This window comes from Herpailurus yagouaroundi, unplaced genomic scaffold (assembly GCF_014898765.1).
Source record: "Herpailurus yagouaroundi ecotype Mexico unplaced genomic scaffold, PumYag 163, whole genome shotgun sequence".
Lineage (NCBI taxonomy): Eukaryota > Metazoa > Chordata > Mammalia > Carnivora > Felidae > Herpailurus > Herpailurus yagouaroundi.
Window position 1 is genome coordinate 65196488 of NW_024412404.1, and position 27741 is coordinate 65224228.

The 27741-nt window shown below is 47.1% G+C and overlaps 1 protein-coding gene and 1 long non-coding RNA gene across 7 annotated transcripts in view; one reads left to right on the forward strand and one right to left on the reverse strand.

Annotated features, from left to right (window-relative positions):
• The window catches only part of MGMT (O-6-methylguanine-DNA methyltransferase), a 303642-nt gene that overhangs the window by 237820 nt on the left and 38081 nt on the right, over window positions 1-27741 (forward strand). For all 6 annotated transcript variants that reach the window (XM_040486791.1, XM_040486787.1, XM_040486788.1 and 3 more), the window contains one exon: window positions 19335-19495. In XM_040486791.1, the coding sequence (XP_040342725.1) occupies window positions 19335-19495 (161 nt within the window). The remainder of the gene's footprint in view (window positions 1-19334; window positions 19496-27741) is intronic.
• LOC121037390 (uncharacterized) lies at window positions 16217-27472 on the reverse strand. Its single transcript, XR_005793755.1, has 4 exons — window positions 27403-27472; window positions 26612-26783; window positions 21506-21647; window positions 16217-16343 (listed from the first exon to the last, which is right to left on the reverse strand). It is a non-coding gene; the product is annotated as an uncharacterized LOC121037390 (long non-coding RNA).

The window sequence follows — 27741 nt, forward strand, 5'->3', positions numbered from 1 at the left end:
GCACTTGGGGTGATGGGATGTGGGGTGTGGGCGACCTGCAACCACGGGAGTGCTGGAGCAGCACCAACCATGGGGCCTGCTCCGCGGGCTGAGGTCAGCCTGGGGAGGGGGGGAGCGTCAGGGGTGGGGGAGGGGCAGGCACAGTGCAGGATGGCAAAGGGCCGTGGCCAGATTGGCTGGAGCTCGCGGTCCCTCGGGGGTGACCCTGCATCGAGGCCAGACCGGGGGTTCTGACTAACACCAGACAGAACTTGGATATGACTCCGTGTGCATGATGAGAAGTCAGGAAAGGCTTGTGAGCAGGATGGTGACCTGGACCAGGCAGGATTTTCAGAAGCTTTACCTGGTCTGGGCAGGTTCTTCACGTGGGAAAGGAGTGTGGCCAGGATGGTTCAGAGGCTCTGGTGGTTGTGCAGGATGCACGTGCAAACCTGTGCATAGGCCACAAAGGGGAAAGGGGAGGAGAGACCTCACAAAGCCAAACCCAGCAGTATCCCCAGGGGTAGGGGAGCATGTGGTGTAGGGGTCAAGGGGAGACCAGCAGCTGGGGCAGCTTCTGCTAGATTCTCACCCCGTATCTTGTGATCTGTGCACATAGAGTTCCTGGCACGATGCCCAGTGCGTAGCGAGTGCTCAGTAAATACCAGTGCCATGATTGATGTCATTTATTCATTCGGTACCACCCAAACCAGGTGGCTCAGATTGATGTGGGTTGGGGTGGTTGGATGTAGAATCCGGCTTACATTCAGGTTTGGAGAAGCATTTGGATCTGGGAGCATCACAGGTGAGAGTACCAGAGTGGAGTGACAGGAAATCAGCAGTGAAGGGAACCATCTGGAGAGACCAGGCCCACAACCTTCTGTACAGGACTAGATACTAAACATCTTGTAGACCAGACCACCTCTGCCACCATTACTCGGCTCTGCCATCGTGCATGTAAACAAATGTGCATGGTTGGGTTCCAGTAAAACTTTGTTTACAAAAATAGCTGGTGGGCCAGGTTTGGCCCATCGAGGCATGAGGACCATGAAGATAGTGAAAATCCTTGGGGGGGGGGGGGGGGGGCAGGCGGGCACCAGGGTGGTGCAGTCAGTCAAGCGCCCAACTCTTGGTTTTAGCTCAGGTCATGATCTCATGGTTTCATGGGTTCCAGCCCCGTAGGGCTCTGTGCCAGCAGCGTGGACCCTGCTTGGGATGTGCTCTCTCCCCCTGTCTCGCTGCTCCTCCCCTGCTTGTGCTGTCTTTGTCTCTCTCAAAATAAACTTTTAAAAAACAAAAAAGAGCTTAGAAAAAAGGAAATCCTGTGTGGGGACAAATGTGGGACACCGACGGTTTAAAAGGCTGGATGGTGTTGGCAAGGAGATGCTGTTGGCACAGCTGTGGAGTTGACCCAGCAAGAGCTTGGGGCCTGAGCTAAGGGGCCAAGGAGGAAGGAGGAGGAAGAAACTCGCAGGTACATTCTGAGCATGAAAATGGCCCAGAAGGACAAACCAGGAAGTCACTTTGTGTATAAATGCACACAGCCTCTCCTGGGAGAGCTCTGGGGACCCCAGATTCCCATCCATCCTCAGCATGGGCAGTGATGGGCACTGTGATAAACTGGGGTGAAAGGGCTCTCTGGCAAAGCCGGGCAGGGCAGAAGCAAGTTCTGTCCCGGTGTCTGTACACAAAAATGAGTAAATATTCACAACGCAATATTAACACACCAGCGAAAAACCAAGTTGCCTATAGGATTCTAGTTTCTGATGGATTATTTTTGTACCTGCACCTGTCACGTGGTCTCCTAAGCGTGAACAAACCCGAGACAGTAAGAGAGCCAGAACAGATGTGAACACAGTCTTTTTTTTTTTTTTAATGTGGTAGCATTTTTTATTTTAAGGTGAGACTAAGGCTATTAATTCTTCCCATTTTTATTTAGTCTTACTATAATTTCTTCTCACTTGCATCCTGAGCAACTACAGAACCTTGCTAAATAAGTCTTGCATAAAGAGAGGATGTAACTTGTTAGGAAGCAGTAATTTCAATCCATTTGTTCCATTTTTATCAGCACTAAATAATACGTTTTAAGCCTCCTATCGGGATGAAGGTAAGAATGCCAGATAAAATACAGGATGCCCAATTAAATTTGTGTTTCAGATAAACAATGAATCCTTTTTTTAGTGTAAGTATTATGAAAAGTTGTGTTGATTTGAAATTCGAATTTAACTAGGTGACCTGTATTTTTCATTTCTCAACTTGAGTATAGTTGAGACACAGCGTTACATTAGTTTTAGGCGTACCACATAGTGATTCGACATCTCGGTACCTGAATCCGCGCTCACAACAGCGTAGATCGCCTCTGTCACCATACGACACCATCCCCGGGCCACTGACTGTATTCTCTGTGCTGTACCTTTTATTCCCACGACTTACTTGGTACCTGGAAGCTGGTACCTCCCCTTTGCCCATTTTGTCTGAGCGCCCACCCGTCTGGCAACCATCAGTTTGTTCTCGGTGGTTTTAGGTCTGATTCCACTTTTGTTTATTCGTTTGTTTTGTTTTGTTTTAGGTTCTACATGGGAGTGAAATCATATGGTATTTGTCTTTCTCAGTCTGACTTCACTTAGCATAATACCTTCCAGGCCCATCCATGTTGATGCAAATGGCAGATCTCCTATTTCTATGATTAATATTCCTTTGTATGTATATACCGCATCCTCTTTATCCATTCATCTGCAGATGGCCATTTCGATTGCTTCAGTGTCTTGGCTATCGGAAATAATGTTGCAGCAAGTATGGGGAGGTGCATATATCTTTTCAGATTTGTGTTTTCATTTACCCCATAGTGGTGTTCCTGGATCATATGGTAGTTCTATTTTTAATCTTTTGAGGAACCTCTATTCTGTCTTTCACAGTGGCTGCACCAGCTTGCATTCCCACCAACAGTGCAGGAGGGTTCCTCTTTCTCCACACCCTCACTAACACTTGTTGTTTCCTGTGTTTTTGATTCGAGCTATTCTGACAGGCGTGAGGTGGTATCTCTTTGTGGTTTTGATTTGCATGTTCTTGATGGGCCTCTTCTCACGTGTCTCTGCCCATTTTTTAATCAGATTGCTTTAGCGTTGCGTTGTGTTAGTCCTTTATACATTTTGGATACTAACCCCTTATCAGATATGCCATTTGCAAATGTCTTCTCGCACTCGATAGCTTACCTTTTCGTTTGGTTGATGGTTTCTTTCACTGTGTGAAAGCTTTTTATTTTGATGTAGTCCCATTAGTTTATTTTTGCTTTTGTTTCCCTTGACTTGGGAGACATATCTAGGAAAATGTTGCTATGGCTGATGTCAGAGACATTACTGCCTGTGCTCTCTTCTAGGATTGTAATGGTCTCACATCTCACGTGTAGGTCTTTAATTCATTTTTAATTTATTTTTGTGTGTGGTTGTAAGAAAGTGATCCAGTTTCATTCTTTTGCATGTAGCTGCCCAGTTTTCCCAACACCATTTTGTTGAAGAGACTGTCTTTTTCCTACTTTTTCCTGTGTATTCTTGCCGTCTTTGTCAAAGACTGACCATACAAGCATGGGCATACTTCTGAGCTCTCTGTTCTGTTCCATTTGATCTGTGTGTCTCTTTTTGTGCCAGTACCACACTGTTTTGATGACTACAGCTTTGTAGTATATCTTGCAGTCTGGAGTTACGATACCTCCAGCTTTGTTGTTTGTTTGTTTTTTTTTTTTCCTCAAGATTGCTATAGCTATTTGGGACATTTTGTGGTTCCAAATAAATTTTAGGATTCTAGTTCTATGAAAAATGCCGTTGATATTTTGATAGGGATTACATTGAATCTGTAGATTGCTTTGGTTAGTATGGATGTTTTAACAAGATTCTTCCCTTCTGTGAGCATAGAATATATTTACATTTGTGTCATCGTCAGTGTTTTATGGTTTTCAGAGTACAGGTCCTTCACCTCCGTGGTTAAGTTTATTTCTAAGTATTTTATTATTATTGGTTCAGTTGTAAATGGAATTGTTTTTTTAATTTCTCTTTCTGCTACTTAGTCATTAGTGTAAAGAAACGCTGCCAATTTCCATATGTTAATTTTGTATCCTGCAGCTTTACTGAATTCATTTATTGTAATAGTTTTTTGGTGGAGTCTTAATGGTTTTCTACGTATAGTATCATGTCATCTGCAAACAGTGGAAGTTTAACTTCTTCCTTACCAGTGTGGATGCCTTTCATTCTTTTCTCTTGTCTGATTGCTGTGCTGGGGCTTCTAGTACTATGCTGAATAAAAGTGGCAAGAGGAGACATCCTTATCTTGTTCCTAATCTTAGAGGAAAAGCTCTCAGTCTTTCACCATTGAGGATGATGTTAGCTGTGGATTTTTATCATGGATAGAAGATGGTTATGCTGAGGCATGTTCCCTCTAAATCCACTTTGTTGAGAGTTTTTTTCTGCATCTATGGAGATGATCATATGATTTTTATCCTTCGTTTGTTGATGTGGTATATATCACATTAATTGATTTGCAAATATTGAACCATCCTCGTATCCCTGGAATAAATCCCACTTGATCATGGTGAGTCAGCTGTTTAAAGTATTGTTGAATGGAGCTTACTAATATTTTGTTGAGGATTTTTCTGTTTGTGTTCATCAGAGATATTGGCTTGTAGTTTGTGTGTTTGTGTGTGGCATCTTTATCTGGTTTGGGTGTCAGGATAACACTGGCCTCACTGAATGTATTTGGATGCTTTCCTTCCTCCTCCATTTTGGAATAGTTTGAGGAGAGTAGGTATTACCTCTTCTGTAAGTGTTTGGTAAAATTCACCTGTGAATCCGTCTGGTCCTGGACTTTTATTTTTTTTGGTAGTTTTATAATTAACAATTCAATTTCATAAGTAGTAACTGGTCAGTTCAGATTTGTATTCCTTATTGATTTAGTTTTGGAAGATTATAACGTCTCTAAGAATTTATCCATTTATTATAGGCTGTCCAGTGTTGGCATATAATTTTTCATAGTATTCTATTATAATTCTTTGTATCTCTGTAGTGTCTGTTCTCTTTCATTTCTGATTTTATTAATTTGAGTCCTTTCTCTTTTCTTTTTTTGATGAGTCTAAGGGTTTATCAATTTTGTTTATCTTTTCAAAGAACCATTTCTTGATTTTCTTCTATTGTTTTGTGTCTCTGTGTCATTTATTTCTGCTCTGCTCTTCATTGTTTCCTTCCTTCTGCTCACCTTGGGCTTTGTCCTTTTTTAGTTACTTTAGTTGTAGGTTTAGGTTGTTTGAGCTTTTTCTTGTTTCTGGAGGTAGACTTGTATCATTATCTATTTCCCTCCTGGACCTGCTTTCCCTGTGTCCCAAAGATTATGCACTGTTGTATTTTCATTTTCATTTGTCTCCATGTGTTTTTTATCTGATTTCATTATTGACCTATTGGTTGTTTGGTAGCATGTTGTTTGGCCTCCGCATGTTTGTGTTTTTCCAGTTGTTGTTTTTGTCTGTATGTGATTGATTTGTAGTTGCATACCATTGTGGCTACAAAAGATGCATGCATGGTATGATTTCCATCTTCTTGAATTTATTGAGGCGTGCTTTGTGACCTAGCATACGTTCTATTCTGGAGAATGTTTTCGTGTGTACTTGAAATGAGGAGAATGTTTCATGTGTACTTGAATGTAGTTGGAACATTCTGTATATTTCTGAGCATCTGGTCTAATGTGTCATTTAAAAAGACACTGTTTCTTGGGGCACCTGGATGGCTCAGTCAGTTAAGTGTCTGACTTTGGCTCAGGTCATGATCTCACAGTTCACAAGTTCGAGCCCCGCATCAGGCCCTGTGCTGACTACTCAGAGTCTGGAGCTGCTTCAGATTCTGTCTCCCTCTCTCTCTGCCCCTCCCCTGCTTGCACGCTCTCATGCACTCCTCTCTCTCTCTGTCAAGAATAAATAAACATCAAAAAAAAAAAAAATAAAGACACTGTTTCTTTATTGATCTTGTTTGATGATCTAGCCATTGATGTAAATGGAGTGTTAAAGTCCCCTTCCTTCTATTATTGTGTTACCATCCATTTCTTCCTCTGTCAGTTATTATTGGCTTTATGTATTTAGGTGTTCCAATGTTGGGTGCATAGATATTTAAAATTGTTAGATCTCCTTGTTTGATCCCTTTGTCATTATGTAATACCCTTCTTGGTGTCTTGTTACCATCTTTGTTTTAAAGTCTATTTTGTCCGATACAAGTATTGCTACCCTGGCTTTTTTTCACTCCCATGTGCATGATAAATGTTTTTCCATCCCTTCACTTTCAGTCTGTATGTATCTTTAGGGCCAAGCTTAGTCTCTCATAGACAGCATATACATGGGTCTTATTTTTCAATCCACCTCTCCCAACCCCTGTGTCTTTTAATTAGAGCATTTAGGCCATTTACATTTAAAGTAATGACCAATAGGTATGTACTTATTGCCATTTTGTTAATTGTTTTCTGGTTGATTTTGTTGTTCTTCTCTCTTGCTTTCTTCTCTTGATCTCTTTTTTTGTGATTGATGATTCTCTGTCATGTTTGGCTTCCTTTCTATTTTTTGTGCATCTGTTATAGGTTTGGGATTTGCTGTTAGCATGAGGTTCATATATAACATCCTAAGTATATAGCAATTTATGTTAAGTTGATGGTCATTTAATGAACACGCAGTCTTAACCTGGGCTCCTCAAGAGGAGTCTGAATTTCCAAGCACCTATGAGTTCTGTGAGATTTCAGAATTTATGTTTACATTGAAATTAGAATCTTTAAGAATAAACATTCCACTATATATGAAGGTTAAATGCCTCTTCTGTAGAATTAATTCCCCAGGGGGAGATGTTTCCACAAACAAGACTTTACTTTTTCAAGTTACTGTTTGTTTCAAACTCTTGAGTATTTGAGAATCCTTAGACAAGAAAAGGATCCCCTAATTATTCAGGCCTGAGACTCCAGCTAAAGCGGAGGACCTAAATTCAGAATGGAGCCAACTTGAGAGGCCTCCAAGCCTCCGCAGGCATGCTGTTGTGGATGCAGAGAAGGACGCCTGTACTGAGCAAGGCTTAGTTCTGGGAGGGAGCTAGCAATTTGGGACCAGAGAACAGGAGAGAGACCAGAACATTAACAATTCTGTTGTATTTGTGGTTGGCACAATGATGCAGCCCAGAGGCCCATTGTCTAACCTTGGGGATTGGGTGACACTACATGGGGCAGCAGAGAGGAAACAGGCGCTCCCCTCAAGCTCCCACCAGAAATGGTCTCAGCAGGGTCTTGTCTCTTTGTCCCCCTCTGCTCTTCTCAAGCTCAGGGTGGAGGCGTTCAGGGATCCCATCAAGGCTTAGTGCTCTGAAGTGCCACCCCGGCTCCAGAGGCTTTATTTGCAGGGCCCCTTCTCTCATCCTGGCAGTCAGAACACCTGTAAATAAATGCTGCTTTGTTTTTGCTGGAAAACCCTGTGACGCCCCCTTCTCTCTTCCCCTGGGAGGGCTGTGAACCGGGTCCAGGCGTGGAGCTTACGGTCCACAGACCCGCCTGCCTGCAAGTGTGACAGCCTCCCAGAGGGCCGTATTGATTTTTTTAAGAGGAGGAAAAAGGCATATAAAATTGGACTTTCCAGCCTTCTTTGAGTAGAAAGTGGTGCTTCCTAAAGGGAATTTTAATTGGCTGGCTTTGCAGCTAAAATGCTTTCTGCCCCTTTCTTTCTCCTCTCACCCTGCCTCCGTTCATCCTGTTAGACACCCCCTAAGCCCGTTTGCTTTTGCTTCCTGCTCTTGAACATAAGTGGGTACTTCATTGGCGGACTTCTGATTGGGAGACCTCGGGTGTTGCTAAGTTGGAGCGCCCTGGAAGGAAAGCAGAAGATGCTGGGGTAGCAGCCAGCTCGCAGAACGAGGGGGGCGGGAAATGGCATCTGCTCTTTGCTGCTCAGAGTGACTCATCCTTCAAATTGAAAATCTTGATTTCTGGTGCCAGTGACAATACTTGTTGAAGAAGTACAAATGTTTTCTGCTGCTTGTAATCTACTTCTTGCAAATATTAGTACTCTGGAAAAAAGATTTATTTTAATAATGTGAGTTTTAGGTTTTTTTTTTTCCTGTAGTTAACATTGTTTTATTACCCTATATCCTTGCCAGAAAGCGCATTTTAAGAGTTTCAATTCAAAATTAAATATGACCTCAGTGTTTTAAAATACAATTACATTAACTGTCCATTTAATAGTTGCTTAAGATTTTTTTGGCCACTAATGTATAGTCAATATACTTGTCTGATATTAAACGCAGGGTTTTCAGCTCTGCTCACCAGCTAACGTGTTCCAGCTGCAACAATAAATAGGAGAAGCGAAGGCTTTCTGAGAAAGTGAGCTACAGAAAGTTGTTGCCAGAGGAAACTGCAGTGCTGTCTTCCATCATAAGCAACACTTTTCTTTAAAAACTCCATTGTGTTTGAAAATAGGGAACTATCTATTATTTAGAACTGTACAGACCAATTTACAAGACAGGTAATTTAGTGGCAGGATTATTTATTAATGAGCCCAGTACACAAGTTAATGGAACTAAACGCTGTGGAGGTCAGTCTTCCTATAACACATGCCTTTTGGAGAGAAAAGAGGTGGTGTCTTCAGAACATTGAGTTATTATTTTAGTATTTAAATTAAGACACCTTCCCTTGCTAAGATGCGATTTTTTTTTTTTTTTCTGAATTGCATCACAACAAAGTCGTCTAGATGCTGTATGGAGATCAATTTTGTCAACCATATTAGGGGTGGGTATGTTTTAGTCCTGTTAGTACCTAAGGGGTGAGAACCTGGAGAAGGGGCAGTGGCTTTCTAGGCTCAGGCACGTGCCGCCTTCCCCGCCACATGCTTTGTCTCTGGGATGCTCCGCCCCACTGCTCACCAGACCTTCCAGAATTCGCAGTCACCGTGGCAGGGGCACTCATGTTTCTGCTTCCCGGAAGTGGGTTTCCTTCTTATGCCTGTATTCCCCCAGAATTGATCAGAAGGCAGTGACTGCAGGGGGTCTGCTGGTGTCCCCTGCATGTCATGGGTGGGGGGCGGGAGGGGGCCACAGAGTTCTCCCCACGAGGACCCTCTTCCCTCTTTCTATGGTGACCTGATGAGCTGCTCTTGGGAGACTGAAAAACCTCACGGAGAAAGGAGGGGCAGCACAGGTGGCCTTCCTCGCATGTGTGCAGTTGCTGGAATTCAACACCTATCAGTAGTCAAGGAATGAAGTATTTGCTGTTGAATTTCATTTTTCTTGTGTTTCATCTCGTTATACAGTTGATTGCCTTATAGCAGGAGTGGGGAATGCCGTGAAGAAAACCCACTTAGTTTTGTGTCTTCAAATCTGAAACACTTCCAGGTTTTGACTGTGGAGTCCTATCAAAGTAAGCAGAATTGGAAGTGATGCCCAGTCCCTGGGCTTTAACAAACTTTGTTACTCAGCATTCTGCTACAAAATCTGAAAAGGCAGAGAAATGTAGCTCTCGCTGTTTAGAAAATCTTTGTGGGATTTTCTTCCCTCCCCCCCGCCCCCGGGGAATGTTTTCGGCAAATTATTCATTGGAAAAACAAAACATGAACTGCAGGTGTTTCACAGCACGTGTGCCGTGGTGGCCGTGTTCTCACCGTTGCGTCTTGTCCACCCACTCGTTCAGCAGGCAGATCCTGAGCACCAGCACTGTGCCAGATTGGACCCCAGGGCTGGGAGGCAGAGTTGGGATCAGCTCCACGACAACGCGTGGCTCTTCAGCCAAAGACCTCGAGCAGCCTTTGTGGGGAGCCCACCCATCTGACTTCTTCATGCAGCCTAGACTGACATCTGCCCATTGCAAACCAGCCTGCCCTGCTGGTTTGCCAAGCCACGTAAGAACCATAACGTGGCTTTTATCACCTTGGTCCTTGCTTCCAGAGGGTTGAGTGTAGGGAAGATGGTGAGCCTGGGACATTCTAAGGCCTAGGCTGCTTATCTGTATAAAGGAATGTTGTGTGGAATGGTCATCGAGGCATTTAAATGTAAACGTGGACTTCCTTTGAGGGTGTAGACCAGTGATGCCCAGCGGGCTGCTCCCAAAGACCCAAGACCTTACAGTGTGGACACTCCGTCCGTCTTCCTGGAAGTGTCTAGTACATAACAGAACTAGATTTAACACTTAGATTCCCATTGTCCTCGAATTGATAGGGCAGTGGGCCAAGGTTGTAGTCTTACAGATTAGGAAGAACTTTATAATAAGTTACCTAAACATAAAAGAATAAATCCAAATGCTATATAGGATATATGCTATCAAGAATAGAGCATGTGAACGTAAGGACTTTTCCTTATAAGGGGTGACTACTCATGTCCATTTCAGAGATGATCTGGAATACTGTGACTTCAAGGAGGTGGTCCAGAGGTTAAGGTCTTTGGAATCAGACTTTAATTCAAGTTCCGGTTGCATCCCTCATGCATTGATTAAGTTATTATCACAAGACTTCTGGACTCAGTTTCATCTTCTGGAACATAGAGATAATATCTCCCTCAGGGGTTATTGGGAGGAATAAATATGGAATAGTTTTTTTTTTTTTTTAATTAAATACCTCACACGTGGTAGGCACTCAGTAAATAGCAGCTATGAAATTTTATGCAAGTGTTTTCCTTGCCTTGTTTCCCTATAGTTGGTCCTCACCTTTATTCAGTGGACCCCTCATTTCCAAAATGTCGTATCATGTCATGGAGGTCTGACAGTGAGACATTCTCTCAACTGGGACTTCTGTATTCAGTTGCCTTGACTCTGGCTGACCTTGAATGTGTTACTGAGAGAGTGGGGTATTAGATTGCATGGTAGAAAGCCAGTCATCTTGGGGCGCCTGGGTGGCTCAGTCGGTTAAGCGCCAACTTTGGCTCAGGTCATGATCTCATGATTTGTGAGTTCGAGCCCCACGTCAGGCTCTGTGCTGACAGCTCGGAGCCTGGAGCCTGCTTCAGATTCTGTGTCTCCCTCTCTCTCTGCTCCTTCCCTACTCGTGCTCTGTCTCTGTCTCTCAAAAAAATAAATAAACATTGAAAGGAAGCAAGCCTGACAGTCAGTCATCTTTGCCCATCTTAACTATGGCCCTGAGAGTTTCCAGTTCTCATGCTACTTTCTTTTCTCTCTTCACAGTTGTGTGTTTTAGGGAGCAAAGGCCCTCTCACTGATGGTTCAGTTCTGTGTCCCTAAAATCTTATATCCCAGAGCAAGCCCTTGTTTGAAACCTATGTCTTTTTCCTTAGGTGTCCTTGCAAAACTTTAATGGCACAGAGCAATACATGTAATGACCTTCTGCACTATCATTCTGTCGTTTGGGCACAGACATCGATTTTCCTTATCTTGGCATGTGAAGGAAGGAGTCTGATTCCTCTCTGTGTCTCCTGAGCCTGCAGTGGCACACACCCTCAGCAGAGCGGAGCAAGGCCACACAGAGTCTTTGAGGGCACTGGAAGGGGCACCTGTAGAGAGTGTGCGGGTTGGCTCAGCAGAGAGAGACCAGACTGTGGAGGACACTCAGAACAGGTGGCTGCTGCCCTGGGCCACGTGCATTATAAAGTCAGCCTGGCGGATGCTTGCGGTTGACCAGATGCCCCATTATGAAATCTCCATGTGAATGTGAGGCTTCTATAATTTTCGTCTGTGGACCAATTCATTATTTGTCCCTTCTTTACCGGGAGTGTAGAGAATTACTGAATAATGCAAAGTTACCTAACCCTAAAGATCCTGTGGGGGGGAAAAAGTGCCCATAAGGGAGTACCAATAATTTGATGAGACCGGTGGAAATGACTCTTTAAAAATTGTGTATTTTTATGGGTATTTTTCAACAAACGTACTAAATTTATTCTTGACAATTGTAATCTACCTACCTAACAATTTGATGAGAACTCTTTATTCCTCTTTCGTGTTAGCTGTTCCTTTTTTAAACTATTTCATTGCTACTGTGTAAACATTTTATTTATAGGAAGCTAAATTAAGTTGGGAAAGAGGAGTCTACCTCTGGTGTGTGAAATGTTGGAAAGCGCTTTGTTCCCTGCTTCAGTGGCAAAAAGCAAATGCAACATAGACATAAGGCTATTTGAACTCTTTATTTGCCACATTTACAATATTAATAACAGCGTTTCCAGAAGTTGTCACATCAAGTAAAAGATCTTCATTCCAGGCTGTCTTTTGGGGCCAAATTGAGACTGGATGCATGCATTTAATAAATTGTAGTCTCAAGTAGTCATTTTTGTAAATAATTAGTTTCAGTGAAAGAATAAGTTAGCATATTGTATGCATCTAATGTTGCAAATGTACATACAGCAAACTTTGCTATTAATCAACAGTCAAGCACCGCAAGTGGGGTCTCATACATAATGAATTGTGCTTAAGCCTCATGGGTTTCTTGATAGAAAAATAAAAGAAAACACAAGTGTAGTAAGCTTTTGAATAAAATTTAACTAGATTGCTCTGCATCCTGTAATTGTTTTGGAATCATTAGGGACCTGATAATTCATCCGTAGTTTTGGGGTGTTTTTATCTTCATCTGTCAAATAGGAGAGATTTTAATGGTATGTTAAAGTGTTGATAAAATACAGTTTTCCTTTCAACAATTTGAACGTTTAGGGGAGAAAGTAAATAGGCTTTTTTAAGACATTCTAGTCTGCCAAGTGTACTCTTTAAATTGTGTTTTAAAAATGTTTTATTGCTTATGCATTTGAGAATCATTTACAAAAGGGGAAAAAAAGTATGTAGTTCTTATGACACGTACCCTGTACGAGGAGGAGTTGAAAATTTACATAGAATTTTCTGGTTGGGGAGAGTGTTTTCAGATACCACCGTAAATTCCTCTGTGGTCGTGTTTAGGTTCTGACATGAATTCGAACCCCAGATTTTGAGGGCTTAGGATGCCCATTAAAAACTGATATCCAGTTTAAGCAACATACCTGTGACCACCCAGAAAGTGAGTAAATTGGGGCCCCGTTAAGTTTTACTGCCTCTTCCTCCTTCTATTGTTGACCTTGGGACGTGAACCATTGGTGGCCTCTGATAGGATCGTAAATGTAGAATTCATTTTGGGGGGTGTGCGATCGTGGGGTGGAAGGCATAAAGGCAAGGAGCAGGATTTATGTCCGTCTTTGTTACGAACCACACAGTAAAAGCTCAGCAAGGGTTTGCAGAGCACCTGTCAGTGCGCCAGCCAGCCCCTCCTGCAGAGACGGTGGAAATACCGCCTTCCCCACGAAGCCGTCCTCTTCACTTCCGTCTGGACTCAGAGCGGGCTCCCTTCGCCACCGGTTTCCCTCTGTTGTATGGTAGCACGTCTCTTCGTCTCATAGGGAATGATCTGTGAAAACAGAAAGTAAAACCTAGTACGTGAGAGTCAGTCCTTAAGCCCATGTGTTATGAGCAGTAGCAGCCCTTATCCCTGTTAAAATGAACAAATGTGTAAACGTGTCTCCCGTTTGTTATGTAAACGTCAGTATGTTGCTGATACTGCACGTCTGTATTCACTCTTCTCTTTGTCCCTTGACTACATAGTGCTGTTAGGGCAGCAGGAGAAATCCAGGAGCTGGCATCCGGACCGTCAGACGGGTGCCGGGCACACACAGTGCCCGCCAGGAGCCGCGCCGCTGGGTGAGCCCGTCGGTGGGCCTCTGTCCTTTGTCTTTGACTCCGTCCCGCTGTTTGAGACCAGTGTTTCTGGTACCAGCGTCAGCACTCTGATTCCCCCCTTCCTCTTTTCTTCCTAGTTTAGAAGTTGAAATAGTCGCGCAGACTCCCACCGTACACACCCTCGTGGTGGTGTTTCCCAACAGCTGCTGGCCACCAGGCCACGTCACGGGGCCATTGCTTGCATTGTCCATTCATTGGAGGGCATCGGGGAGGGAAGGGCTCCTTGGGGGCATCAGGGAAACATGGGGTTGTCCAAAAGGCAGAGTGGAAAGAAAGCTGCTGACACCAACTCCGTGTTCTACCTCCGCGTTCTTCCTTCTCCGCCTGCTTGGGCTACAAACACTGCGTTCATATTCCTGTCAATAAGCCATCGTGCCTAATGGATCCTCGATAATTGCTTGAACGGAATCAAGACGTGAAATTCACTTGGAGTACAGAGTTTAAAATCTTTATTCAGCCTCGGTTTTGCAAAAATCTGTTTTGATGGTAGGTGGCACAATTTATGTCCCGTCTTCAATCCTACCACTAGAAGCAAAGCATCAGAGCTTTAACAGGAAGGTGTGATTGGATGCGGGGCAAATACATCAGACACAAGCACAAGAGAGTCTGCTAGAGATCTGTTAATTTAGACCTCATAGTACATTTTCCAGTGATATTTAGCAGCGTGGTTTAAAGTCCCCTCTATTGCAGATTTAAAGTTTTGCTGAAAACGCACGCCTTCCTGGGACTATGGGTCTGGCGCTCTACTCTGGAGTCCGCACTGTGTCCTGGAAGCCAGACAAGGGGAGATTTGCTTATCTGGCTCGGCTTGGGAAATGTTTCTCATCGTAAGGGTGTCTAAAATGCCATACGTGGCCAAGGCCCTGGACTCCTCCTCCCACAACAAGTCGTACCCGGCATCTGTGTGCCTCCACACAGACTTATCTCTCAGCCTTGCCAACTGACACAACCTGGGTCAACTCCTGTCGAATTCCACATGAACTCCAAGGGCTACGTGTCTTCAGGGCTCTAAGGTCAGAGCTCTTTTCTTGGGTGAGCCTCCAACGTCACCAGTTAATGTTCCCAAACTGTAAGACTCCGTTTCATCCTGTGAAGACAGAGATGTTAGAAAAGTACTGGGGTCAAAAAGAGAGGTTTCCGAACGCCCAGCAGTCCGCCCCCTGGGTGTAGCTAATGCCGCTAATCAGATGCGAGTAGCTTAGAACTTTTGGCCTGTTTTCTTACATCAAATGGGATTTAAGCCAAGTACATGACATTTTAATGTCTTCGGGAAGTAGGATTCATTCAGAAACGGAGATTTAGTGATTCTTTACTACCGGCAGAGTCTTGAGGCTCCCCCAGACCTGAATACCCAAATCTCCTGCCAGGCTGGTTGAGTTTTAAAGTATTGAGCGAATTGGTAACGGGGAAGACCGCGGGAGCCGAGCTGTCAGGACGGCTCTGTCAGCTTTCCTCGTGTCGTGCCAGTACTGGACGCAGCCTCAGACCTTGAGCGCGGCTGTCTAGCACCCAGGCCGGCCTGGCGCGCTTCGCCCACTGCAGGCGGTGGGTTCCGGCTCCGCGGCTGCCGCCCCCCCTCAGCCCAGGGTGTGTGACCCGGCCGAGGGGGCCACAGCGGATGGGAAGCACCAACTCGGGCTTCCCGTGTGGCAGATGGACGGCTAGGAACCCCGTCCACTGGGGCCATTTCATGTAAACTTGGTCCACTCCCCTTGTGTCCCCCCTGCCTCTGGTGGGATGCTGCCTCTATCCCCTCACTTTCTAATTGAAATCCGTGTCTGGAAACGCGAGCTTCGTTTTGCGTAGGAAGGGCAGTCCTCCCTTGAAGACCACGTAGGCTCCTGTGTGGAATGCTGTGAAGTGACGGGCCCTCCCTTAATACGTGGCGGTAAAGGCATCACTGCCTCTGCTTCCTTAAAGACTCTTCAGAAGTTCATCCTGGAGCGCCTCACACTTTTTCCGCGTCCTGATTCGGGTTGAAGGACAGACCTGAGATCTGAAATAGTTTAACGCCAGAACGTTCTTCCTCCAAGCCCCAGAAGGGAAGGGGTCGGGGCTGCCTCTTCCAACGGGGCAGGAGTCCGGGAGAACTTCGCATGGGGCTTTCTCTCTCACTGGGGCTCCAGGAGCTTCCCCAGAAGGCCACACGCTGTTGTCCTGGGATCGCCAGCAGTTGCCTCTTTCTGGAAGAGACCCTTAAGCCAAACGACATGTGGTTTTATGTTTGCCTGTGGCATGGTGTGCCCGGTGCTGTCCACTGTCCTGCGTGTGACTCAACAAAGCCAAATTCATTTGTCAGCCGCTAGCCAGCCCTCTTGTGCCAGGTTTAAAACAAACAAACAAACAAACAAACAACAACAACAACAAAACAGGAGAGAAGGAGAAGGGCTCCAGTGTCCTGCATTTGCCTCTGGGTGACTCTTACTGATGATACGTGACTGTGAATAAAGAGTGACTGTGACGTGTCCCCTTTCTGCCCTCTCCCAGCCGACAGCAGGACAGGGCCCTGTCTGTGCTGCAGCGCTGGCTTCCCGGCCCTCGGTCTGGGCTCCCATGCGCCGGTGCTTGCCTGTAATCAGTGGGGCTTCAGGGCTGGTCGATAGGGAAGCCTGGAGAGACTCCTCCCTAATAAGTGCTGCCGTCACACCGCAGCTCGCGCAGGGGCAAGCGAAGCGAGGCTGGAGGGGAGGGCAGGGCAGAGAATAAATTTCGTTTTATTGTAGAAATGGAAATTTGTGTCATGGCTTTAAAAATCTGGTTTTATGTGTGTGTTTAATGCCATTCATTTTAAATGTAGTATCATAAATCCTTGCTTCAGAATCAAAGCTGTTTAATTACATTTCACCCATGAATAGTTACCTAATGCCAATAGAGAAAGAGTTAAAAAGGAGAACTACAGAGTAAATCAGAGGTTGAGATCTTTAGCACAAGCATAAAAAATCAATTTAAGATGAATTTTACTACTATAAAAATTCTTCAAATATCCTTTTAGGAGTGGGAAATGCTAGCAGGAACACAGCTACCAATCTAGTCCCTTAGCAATGTGGAGGGAGCGGCAACCAGCCTGGCCCCTTCCCCTGATGGCCAGGCACCCCCGTTTCGCTCCAGGGCCTCCGAGGATGGAGTTGTAACTCTTGGAGCAAAGCAGGTCGCTACTGGGTGCAGAGGACCCCCGTCTTTTGTGATGTAGGCCCCCTGACCCAGAGAACCCCATTTGCCACGTGTGTGATGGCCGAGCACACCCCACAAGCCCTGAGAGCATCTGTGGCCTGTGAGGGGCTGGCCTCGGCTGGCCCCAGTCTGGCCATGGAGATGCTGGGTGCGTGTGGGGCACTGTGGGTTCTTGATGCAGCCCCGGCCCCTCTCCTGCTTCCTCTGGACTGAAGCCACCCACGGGCTGAGGGTGGGGACGTGGGCACCTCAGCCCTGCTCACCCCCTGTGTGACCAGGTGTCACATGCAGATGGCCTCCTGCTCACGGCCTTAGCCACAAAGCTGCCCCCTGGACGGTGCCAGCTGTGTCGGGAGGGAGGCCTGGCTCATCCTCGGTGGACCTGTCTCCTGTCCCCCCCCCCCCCACCCCGGGAGCAGGATGGAACCAGCACGAGACACTCTTGCCCATCTTTACTTTCCAGTATCACCAGTTTATCAGCAAGGAAGGAACAGTGGGAGAACAGAGGGACTGGAATAACGTTTAAGCCAAGCACACGCGTAGGAAGGTCCACTCCTTCCCTGACCGGAGGTCCTAACGGAGAAAGGAGTCAGGGCAGTGAGGAGATGGGTTTCTCCCCCCAGGGATGTCTCGAGAGGCCCTGCCCCCCGCTCCTCTGGCCTCAACGTGCCTGTGGAGGGAGCAGGTCCCATGGGGCCCCTCTGTGGAGTTGGGGTCCAGGCCGACCAGAGGTCCGTCCACATGAGTTCCGGCCCACAGCGAGCTAGCGAGGAGGCCTGGGCCTGTTGCGTCCAGTCGGGAGTCGGCAGGATGGCCGGGCCGTGGCCAGCCCTCTCTGCCTGGCCGTTTGGGCAGGCTCAGTTCTATTTGCTGTCCGGTTCCTTCCCCAACACTGCCCGTATGTGAGTGCTTAGAAAGCCCTCCCTGATCCACTGTCTGTTCTCTTGTGGAAAAACAGTATAAAGGGCATTCTGCGCATCCCATCCAGGGAAGCTTATCTTTGGAAAGATCCCAGGACCTCAGTGGAGACCCTCATTTCCGCAGAATGCCGTGCCTGAGAGACTCGGACTGCAGTGCAGGAGCGTTTGTAAGACGCACTTCAAGGTCTTTGGCTGCTGCCTGCAGCTTGGAGGGTGAGGTTACACGGGCTTCTGGATCTGCGGTGCCCTGTGCGTGCCGCTGTCCTCACACAGGTCCGGCCCACGCTCCCGGGTGCCGCAGCCACGCTGTCGTCCCTGTGCTGGGCCACGCGGCCGAGTGGGTGGCGGCCTCTCGGTTCAGACCCTCATAAGGGCAGTGGGTGTGAGGTGAGAAAGGCAGCCCAGAGATTGACACACACGCACCCCCCCCCCCTCCGCAACACGCAGGGAGGGAGACGCGAGGGGTCAGGAAATGTACTGCTTGGACGTACGCCACCCCCAGAGCTTTAGTATCTGAGAATTCTAGATGCCCTCTGCCGACCAGGCCCAGCAAGCTGCTAGGAAGCCTGCCACCTGTGCTGAGCCTTCGAAGGTGAGGAAGGAGGTCATCAGAAGAAATCAGACTTGGGGCTGGCGCTTTTGTGGGTTTGGGGTCCTAGGAAACTACAATTGGACCCATCATGAAACTCTAGGGCTCAGAAGCACCCAAGTAAAGCCTCTCTGAGGGGACATTTCCTCGTTCCAACAGAGCATATCCCAGAGAGTCAGCACCTGCTGAAGGGGAGTCGGCTCTGGGAGGTGCCGCAGACAGAAGAATCAGACCCCGAGGGCAAGGAGCAAACTGAAGAGAGCCTAAACAACGTTGGTTTGAGCTGGAGATAAAAGGAAGAAGTGACCATAATGAGTGAAGAGTGGGATTTGGAGGAAAAAAAGTAAGCCAGAAGAGCAGTGTGAGGGGAGTTAGCCTCACAGAACGACCTCCACACAGATTAGACGCCTTGAAGCATAAGCATCAGCAGGCTGAAAGCAGACTTGGAGGAAATCCCCCAGAATGCAGCACCAAGTGATAGAAAATCATGAACGTGCTATTGTTGAAATTCAGTGGGAGGGGCGGGGTGATCAAAATGCAGTTTAATTACTTCGACAGTATTTGTGGAAAATCTTGTTGATAACACGTGGTGATCTGCTAGGTGACCGGGAGATGCGTCCATGCACCTGTTAGTCTCACGAAGGGGCAGGGCATGCACCCACCAGAGCGGCTTTTGTGCCAGTCATCCGTGCTCTGTCTTGTCCTGCTTCACCATGGCTGCAGACGCTCAGGGCCCCAGGCGGAAGAGCCCGTATACTAGGCTGTTCCTTCCCAGAATCCCCTCTTGTTTTCTAGGATGCGCTGTGTGTCTTAAAGCTGAAGGGGGAAACGTGGCTGGCAGACGTCCCACGCCCTCCTCCGGCGCCCTTTCCCATTGCTGTGCAGCAGTAGACTTTCACCCATGTGGGTAGAGTAGACGTTTGTTTGCTTTTCACATGTGTGGACGCAGGGCCTAGAGGCTTATTAAGCTCCTGTTACCGCTTTTGCAGAGCCATGGAGGCCCCCCCTCTTCCTGAGCTGCTCGGCCGTCCAGGGGAAATGACAGCACCCCTGAAGCAGTGCGTGGCCTGGCTGGATGCCTATTTCCATGAGCCGGCGGCCCTCAAAGACCTCCCCTTGCCTGCGATTCACCATCCCGTTTTCCAGCGAGGTCAGTAACTCCGCCGCCTCCTAGGGTTTCGTTCAGGGAGCTTGACTTATTAACTATCACTTACATCACAGCTCATTTTATCGACTATACTGACTTGGTATTTTTACATCATCTAAACAGAGACAGCATGTGGCCACGCTGTGAGGACAAGAGTTCACGATCTCCACCCATTCCAAATGCTTGTGTTAGTTTTGGCACATGGTCACATAATTCTTGGCAAAGGCAATAAAAATGATGCATGCAGATCGACTCTTAACTCTTGTTGGCTGAAGGGTTTAAATGGGAACACATCTGAATAGCAGTGAATTTTTCAATAAGCTTATTGTTAACTTAAACTATCTGCTTGCCAACAGCACAGAAAATGAGGCTTGTACATGGACAATTAGCCACTTCCATAAACTCAGTTGGTGACATTTACATCAGAGTGGGTAGCCGCATTGTGTCTTCTTGAATAAGTTTTCAGTTTAATTTCTCAAACTTACCCTAGTTTGATATAGTGTTCTTAAAGGATGAATTGAGAACGTATTGCCTAAATGTTGTATGCCAAAGGCACATGGTCTATGGTCACCAAAAACATTTTCCCAGAAATTTCCTTTTAAATTGTTGTTGGGACCTTAATTACGGCAACTAAAATTATTCTAGACATGTGCCGGGGGCTTATTTTACGTAGTGATTTTTTTTTTATATTCGTTTTAATAAAGCGCGTGTATATGTATATACATCTCTGTATAGATGTGTAGACACATATGCTCAGGGGACAAAATTACCCTGAGATTTTAGATAAGGTGCATTTAAAGCAATCTTGAATTTCGAAATGGATTAAATGAGCTTAACGGTATTCTAATAGCTGCCATGATTTTCAGCAAAAAGGAACTTGAAAATGGAGTAGAATTTCTAGGGGCAGTGGATAGAGAAGCCCCTGTGAAGTTGAGCTAACACCTGAGTTGACTAACAAGGTCAGACAAGTGAGCAGAGAACACCTTGAGCTTTGTTGCACATAATGAACTGAAATGGTACAGCCGTAATGAACAGGGCCCCTTCTTCACCCCCTGTGTCCTCCGGAACGGTCTCCAGCATGGGTGTGGGAGCTACAGCAGGCCTTTGCCTGTCACTGTGCACACGTCCAGAAACCCTCCCTGGTCTGCATCCTGGATGGGCCCTCAGGGCGCAGGGGAGCCTCAGCTGCTCCCCGGTAGCTTGAGCCAACTGGGTGCATGGATGGTGCATGGATGCCGCAGGACGCACGTGTGACCTCTGTGTGCTGCGCGGGCTGAGGAACTCAGGTGTGGTTGGGTTCTGAAGTAGGGGCTTCGAGATCCCGGTGCTCTGAGCTCGTGTGTCCACATCAGCACTCGGGGAGTACTGCTGTGTCGCTGGGGGAAGGAAGAGTTGCCCGACTGGCTTCCCTGCCCTTAAGTCTAATGAATAGTGAGCTGAAATTTAAGGTTTTGAAAGTTTTAGGACGGAAAAATTATAAAGCCAAGACAGGAAGTCTCTATATAATCAAAGGGGCTTTGGGGAGTGAGCTTATTAAATCCTGAGGTCCTGTCCTCAGTGTTTGAAGAGGGTTGGGACTGGCCACACTTATCCTGCCTCCCTGGCCTTGGGCCCCAACGCCCACGGCCTCTGCTCGGCTAACCGGTCACGGTCAGTGACCAGGACGAGCCGGAAGCAGCCGCTGGGGTAAGGATGAAGGCCATCCAAGCCAACCTGGAAGCCTTCTCCGTCGGGCGAGCCCCACAGTGCTGGCGGGCACTTCCAACTGGGGCGAGATCCTCCTAGCCAGCTTTCGGGGAGACAGGGTCCCCTGGGCCAGCCCCGCCTCCTGACAGTTAGTGGTTGCTGCGGGCCGGGATTTCCCACGCCTCGGCATGTGCAAGCCAGGTTTTTCTAATTTAGCTCGATCGCTCACTCCCAGGCAGGGACCAGGTGTGGGGATTTTACGGTTTAAGAGGGGAGGTGGTGGATGGTTATAATACAATTGCTAACACGGAGTTAATTGGCACTAACCCCCAGATGTGGTAACACCCCTTTCTAGCCAGTGGTAGTTGGCTTTGCTCTGTTTCTACTTTGGATCTTGTGGCAACGCTGAAATCATGGCGAGCGGGCGGGTCCCGTGCAAGGAAAATCCTCTGAGGCTCTGGAAGCTGTGCTTTAACATAAAGAAAGAAACCTTTGCAAACTGGGAGGCATGGGTACATTTCAATATGGAATAAATGCTTTTTTTTTTTTTTTTAACAAATTCTATTTTCTGTGCGTCTTAATTTTTGAACACATTTGACATGGCTTGGCATATCATTTTTCCATCATGGTCTTGCCTCTGAGATTTAGGCCAGGCCTGCCTATTTCAGTGTGTTTTAAAAACGTAATCCTGACTGTGGCCACCCTTGCGCTCCAGCCCCCCGACCTGCTCTTCCTCGGGTGCTGGCCTGTGGACCGGGGACCCCTATGCTGCGTCCCATGGGCCCCTCTCCTGCACGGGCCAGACTGCTTCACCGTTTCAGGCTCTCTGTGGGATGAGCACACCATTCACCATTGGCTCATTTTGTAAGGCGGGTCACACACACACACAGAGTTAAGCATATAAAATTGCCAGTTTTGTGGGTTAAAACTTAACAAATAGTGGAAATTTCCCATAGTTCCACTTCTCTTGGAAATCCTCCAAGATTGATTAGTAGTAACAAGTCAATTGTCTGGGTGTTTCGGCCAAGGAACCATGAAGCTGTCTATCCTGACCAGAAGTCTGGAAGTCTCTGTGGCTGCCTTTTTCTGGAGCCGCCACAGATAGGGTTTCTCTGTGGGAAGGGAAGGCTGCAGTTACTTGGAGTGAAGTTCGGGGTGCTGTTGAGGGAGTCAGAAGAAAAGCAAGTATTGGGGCGCCTGGGTGGCGCAGTCGGTTAAGCGTCCGACTTCAGCCAGGTCACGATGTCACGGTCCGGGAGTTCGAGCCCCGCGTCGGGCTCTGGGCTGATGGCTCGGAGCCTGGAGCCTGTTTCCGATTCTGTGTCTCCCTCCCTCTCTGCCCCTCCCCCATTCATGCTCTGTCTCTCTCTGTCCCATAAATAAATAAAAAACGTTGAAAAAAAAAATTTAAAAAAAAAAAAAAAAAAAGAAAAGCAAGTATTGACCAAGATGCATTCATTTTCTTGGGATACTGTGTTTTTAGTAGAGAGCATTTTCTTTTAAAAAATGGGTTGTTTTTGGAGTTTTGAGGCGTTTTGCCCTTTGCTAATCTGCTTTATTAAAGTATCAGCATTCGGGGCGCCGGGGTGGCTTGATTGGTTGAGCGTCCGACTTCGGCTCAGGTCATGATCTCGTGGTTCATGAGTCCGAGCCCCGCGTCGGGCTCTGGGCTGACAGCTCAGAGCCCGGAGCCTGTTTCAGATTCTATGTCTCCCTCTCTCTCTGACCCTCCCCCGTTCATGCACTGTCTCTCTCTGTCTCAAAAATAAACAAACATTAAAAAAAATTTTTTTTTTAATTACAAAGAAAATAATACAGTATCAGCATGATCATTCGCGGTAGCCACTCTGAGGACCAGCAGTCTTGGGGAGCGTTTTCAGGAGGTCAGGTGCTCCCTTATCAAGTTCTTGCAAAGGTCAGCTTGGTTTCGAATTCATTTTTCTCCAAGAAATGGTTATTTAATGAAACCATTACTCTCGAAATAAATCTTAATGTTTCTTTTATAATGAAATGTTAAAGTCCTTTCCTGTTAACGTTCTCCAACTTTGTATTTATTTACTGAAAATAACGTGACTTCTTTGTATAATATGCATCTTTACATCCTTATCCGTCAGTGGCAAAGCAGCTGGGAAAATAAAAAGCTGCACTTTGCCGGAAGCGCGATTCACAGAGTTCAGGGAGAGCAGCCTTTGGGGCAACTACGACCACCTTTCAGACTCAGAATGCGCGTGCACGCTTTTTTCCCCTTCTAAGCTCTCCTGTCTGTAGGGGTGCTCTGAGCAGGGGCGGTTGCAGTCTGCAGGGCGCTGGGCAGCTTCTGCCAGGCTGGGGTGGGGGCTTCCTCCGTGGATGGCCCAGCTTCGCACCGTGGCCCCACATGAGGCAGCCCCACGCTGCGAGCCCGGTGGTATGCGTGGTGGCCCGGGCCCTGCACCGTCCGAGGCAGTGTGCGCCCCATGGTGAGCCCCGCAGCGTGAGCCCTGCCGTCTGAGCCTGGCGGTGCGGGTGGCGGTGTGAGCCCTATGGCGTGAGCCCTGCAGCGTGCGTGGCGCTGTGTGGGGTGTGAACTCTGCAGGGAGAGCCCCACGGTGTGAGTCCGGTGCAAGCCCCGCGGTGTGCGGATGGTGGTGGACCCCAGCTGCTGCTTCCAGTGTCGTCTCACAGATGATGGTTTTCAACAGATGAGTTCTGAGTTTTCTTTTCAAAGTGACTGCAATGTTCCCTTTTAAATGAAATATTTAACACTTTAATAATTCCTTCGTCACAGCTATTAGCTCGTAGCTATGAAATCCAGTTGCATGACAGTAGTAAAATCTGCATTTTTTTAAACCTGCCGGCGAGTAGTTTTTTTGTAACTTCTCTTACAAAGCCTCGAAAAGGATTCTTGTGTTTGTGTATGTCTGTCGAACACCCTCTTTCCAAGGGGCCTCCTCTGAAAGCCCTGCCAGAGACTCACGGGAAAGGCCCTTCCAGGGTGAATTAATTAATTTCCCCACTATATCCTGGAAGACAGTCCCACTGTGCGGTGTGCCTTCCAGTGGAGGCCGTGTGTGGGTCCTGGAAGGCAGTTGGACAATGAGGAAATGAATAGCATCATTACCTCGAGTCCTTACCAGAGACAGTCCTTTAATATTAAAAATCCACCTCTGAGAGCCAAGCAAGGGCTAATCATGCCAGCGCTCCCCCCACCCACCCCCGCAGCCTTCATGGGGCACAAGGGCTCCTCTGCCCTCCTGCCGTCACTCACGTGCACGAAATGCACAGCACACCCGGCCTCCCCAGCCAGGCTGTCTCCCCAGGAAAGAAGGCGCTGAGCCCCCTTCCCGTCCGTGTCCCGGGGCCTGCTTTACTGCCCTTCACCTTTGCTCTTGTGAGTCCTGAACACAGCCCGGGTCCGTCTGCAGAGGGTGCGGCAGGGGAGGGTTTTGTCTCAGCCTCTCCTACACGTACGCAGCAGGAGGCAGCTTTGTGCTTTCAGGAAGTTTGGACTGGTATTTTCCCCTGGACTTAAAAAAAAAAAAAAAAAAATAATAGCAAATTAAAGGGAAGATAATAACTAAAATAGGTGATGGCATTTACAGTTTCTGGTTGGTAGCAGTCACGGTCCTCCCGTATCGTAACAATTGCTGGCCTTGCTATGATGTTACCTAGTAGGGCTAGGAGGTTTGTAAACCTTCCAGTGCCCACTTATCGATTAGAACAAGCTAACAACACGGCACTTAAATTAAGTGGGAGAGAAACAGCTGGTGAAAATGTACTTCTTCCAACCCTAGAGCTGCTGAGCTGCTTTTCGGGAGCAGCAGATGTGGAAATTTGGCCCAAGGCCTTCTGAGGCCAGCACCGGGAAAGGTGGATCAGTAGCCTGGGAGGAGGGGGTGGCAGGCACCCGGGTCAAGGTCTCGAATCAGGAGCAGCCCCCCCACGTGTGTGGTTTGGAGTCACAAGGAAGAGGGTAAGGGTGGGGGTGTTTATGAACAAAAGTAGGCGTGAACCCTGAAAGTAAATGGTGTATGAGAGGTAGAGTGAGCCCTGCAAGTGACCAAGGTTGTGAACGAGCCGCCTTCCTCTTTGGGGACATTTACCCTTACAGGGCCTGATAATCGGTCCCCGTGAACCCCTCCCCACAGCACCAGAAGCCACCATTTTTCTCAAAGCACATGGTTTCTCCACTGCCCCTTCTGTCTGGCTGTGACACCTTGCTTTCCTGGGAATGTTTCCTGTGGACAGGAAGCAGTGCCCTGCATGGGCTCATCACGTCTCCTGGCCCCTGTCTGCATATATGAATATCCACATCATTTGTAGCTCCACAGCAGAATCGGTGTTAGATGACCGGAATTCTGCATCCACACTGAGGGTTTCTCTGGGTCAGGGGCTCCCAGCCTGAGCAGAAAGGAGAGGCACTTGGCAGGGTAGGTGCTCCCTGGGGGCGCCCAAGGGGTGCTGGCTCTGTAGGCCGTGGCCGTGGTCCTGCTTGCTTCTGGCTCTGTCTGCGGGGGTCCAGCCAGGCCAGCTCGGAAGCAGTCAGCATACTTCACCCTTAGCTCTTCAACTTGACGGATCAACTACGCTTTGGCATATTGGTGAATTTCACGGGCCAGAGAGCCTGAGGTTCAGATTATGTCTTAGTTCATCATTTCCTATTGTATTATGCTGTTTCCTGCCTGGTAATTGTCCTTGGTGTTTGTTTATTCTTTGTACTATGCGACCACATCTTGGATGAGAAGTTTTTAGTGTCAGCAATGATTCATTTAAACAAACAGCTTTGTAAGTTGCTCTCCTATCTCCTGCCCTTCATCTGGGAGTGTGTGTACCAGGATGCTCTAGACTGTTTGTTTGTGTTATGCCTACAATCTCTGTACTTCTCAGCCTCCAAAGACACGTCAAAAATCTTAAATATGGGCAAATAACAGATACACGCACACACATTTGCGTGTGTGTGTATGTATGTACACATCACACGTATAAGTGTGTGCATCATATACATACATTTCCCCGATTTTGAGAATTGCTGCTCGCTCTGAAGGAATTTGTTGAAATGGATCAGACTCTTAGAGCTTCACTCTGTGCTCAGGTTCACATTTCTAATTGAATAACGATTTTTGTTTGAGGCCTAGAATTGCATATTTAAGAGCTGTTCTAGCTGTTGTACTTAACAACTTCTAGAAGTTCTAGGTTACGTATCCATGTGTCTGCCTAATCTCGAACTCTGCCCGCGGCCACGTGAGGAGGACCGAGAGCCAGTGTGCTGTTCATTTTTTGTAATTTGGAAGGTGTGAGCAAGGCTGGCTGCGCATCAGCATCTGTGCCATCAGGTTACAAAGTCACGTGACAGTGAGCCCCTCAAGAGTGTTCCCAGGTGCGTCACTTTGCCAGGACACCCCCTAGTAGAGTGTTGACAGAGCTGACCAGAGCCTTTGGGAGGTGTGCCCTTACCTGTGGCCCAAAAGTGTGGTTCTTCTTTGAAGCGTCTGGGTGCGTGAAGTTCTAGATTCTGGGGGAGACCCCTGAACAACAGAAGCAAGACGACAAAGGGAAGAGGTTGCTTCGGGTTCTGGATGCCAGCTTCGTCCTCCGCACGTCTAATGTAGATCCCGTCCTGGGGTTGCTGCGGAGGAGGTTAACGGTCACATCACCCAGAGTGTCCCCTTAGACCTACCCTAGGAGTTGTAGTATGTGCCCCCTCCCACAGAGGAGAATTGAGTCTGTCCGTGGACACCAGCTTCCGAGATGCTGGCAGTGGCTGACCAGAATCACAGCCTGCCAGACCCGAGAGCACGTGTGGTGTTCCTGTGCCGCGAGCCCTCTGATAAATCGTAATTACCATGGGCTCATGGGAAGCCTAGTTCAGTGAAAGTTCCATCCTAAATATGGGGAGGTGGTCAGAGCCTGTGTTCCCTGAGGTTTCCGTCAATCAGGCAAAAAAAAAAAAAAAAAAAAAAAAAGAACTTGAGAATGTCTTTAGTGAAGGCCACCGGGGTCACAGTATAATTTAACCAAGCTTAAAAGGTAACCCAAAGGTGGTTTGAAAGTCAGCTACTTTCAGACTTTGTGTAGGATTTAACGGGATCTCTTTTGCAAATAAATAATACTTGAAATTGTTACAAGTGTAGCTTTTATGGGAAAATACATTAAAATATAACTGTGACATCTAGCACAATAATTAAACAGCAAACTGGCGAAAGTTTCACCCTCGTTATGTTCACGCGTTTAAGAAGATCACCGACCGTGTCCTTGTGTTGGGTACGTATGGGTATTCTTTACCTCGGAGCAGCAGTGTCAGATTTCTATGTACCGAGCAAAGAAAATTGCAGTGTCTGTTTCCTCAACTTTCCATTTTAAGTGGGCTTTGAAAAGTAGGAATTTTCTATCAGGTCTATATTTTAAAGTGAAAAACAGACTTTTCACTTAAATGTGCTTTCAAAATTTTTATTCCCACTGTAGGCATTAGATTAACATGTGTTGCTTCCAAAGAGAAGGTTTCAGTATTTTTTTTGTCATAAAATATTGTATATTCACATTTTACAGGCAGCGTTAATGCATTTTTAAATGCATTTTTATACCAT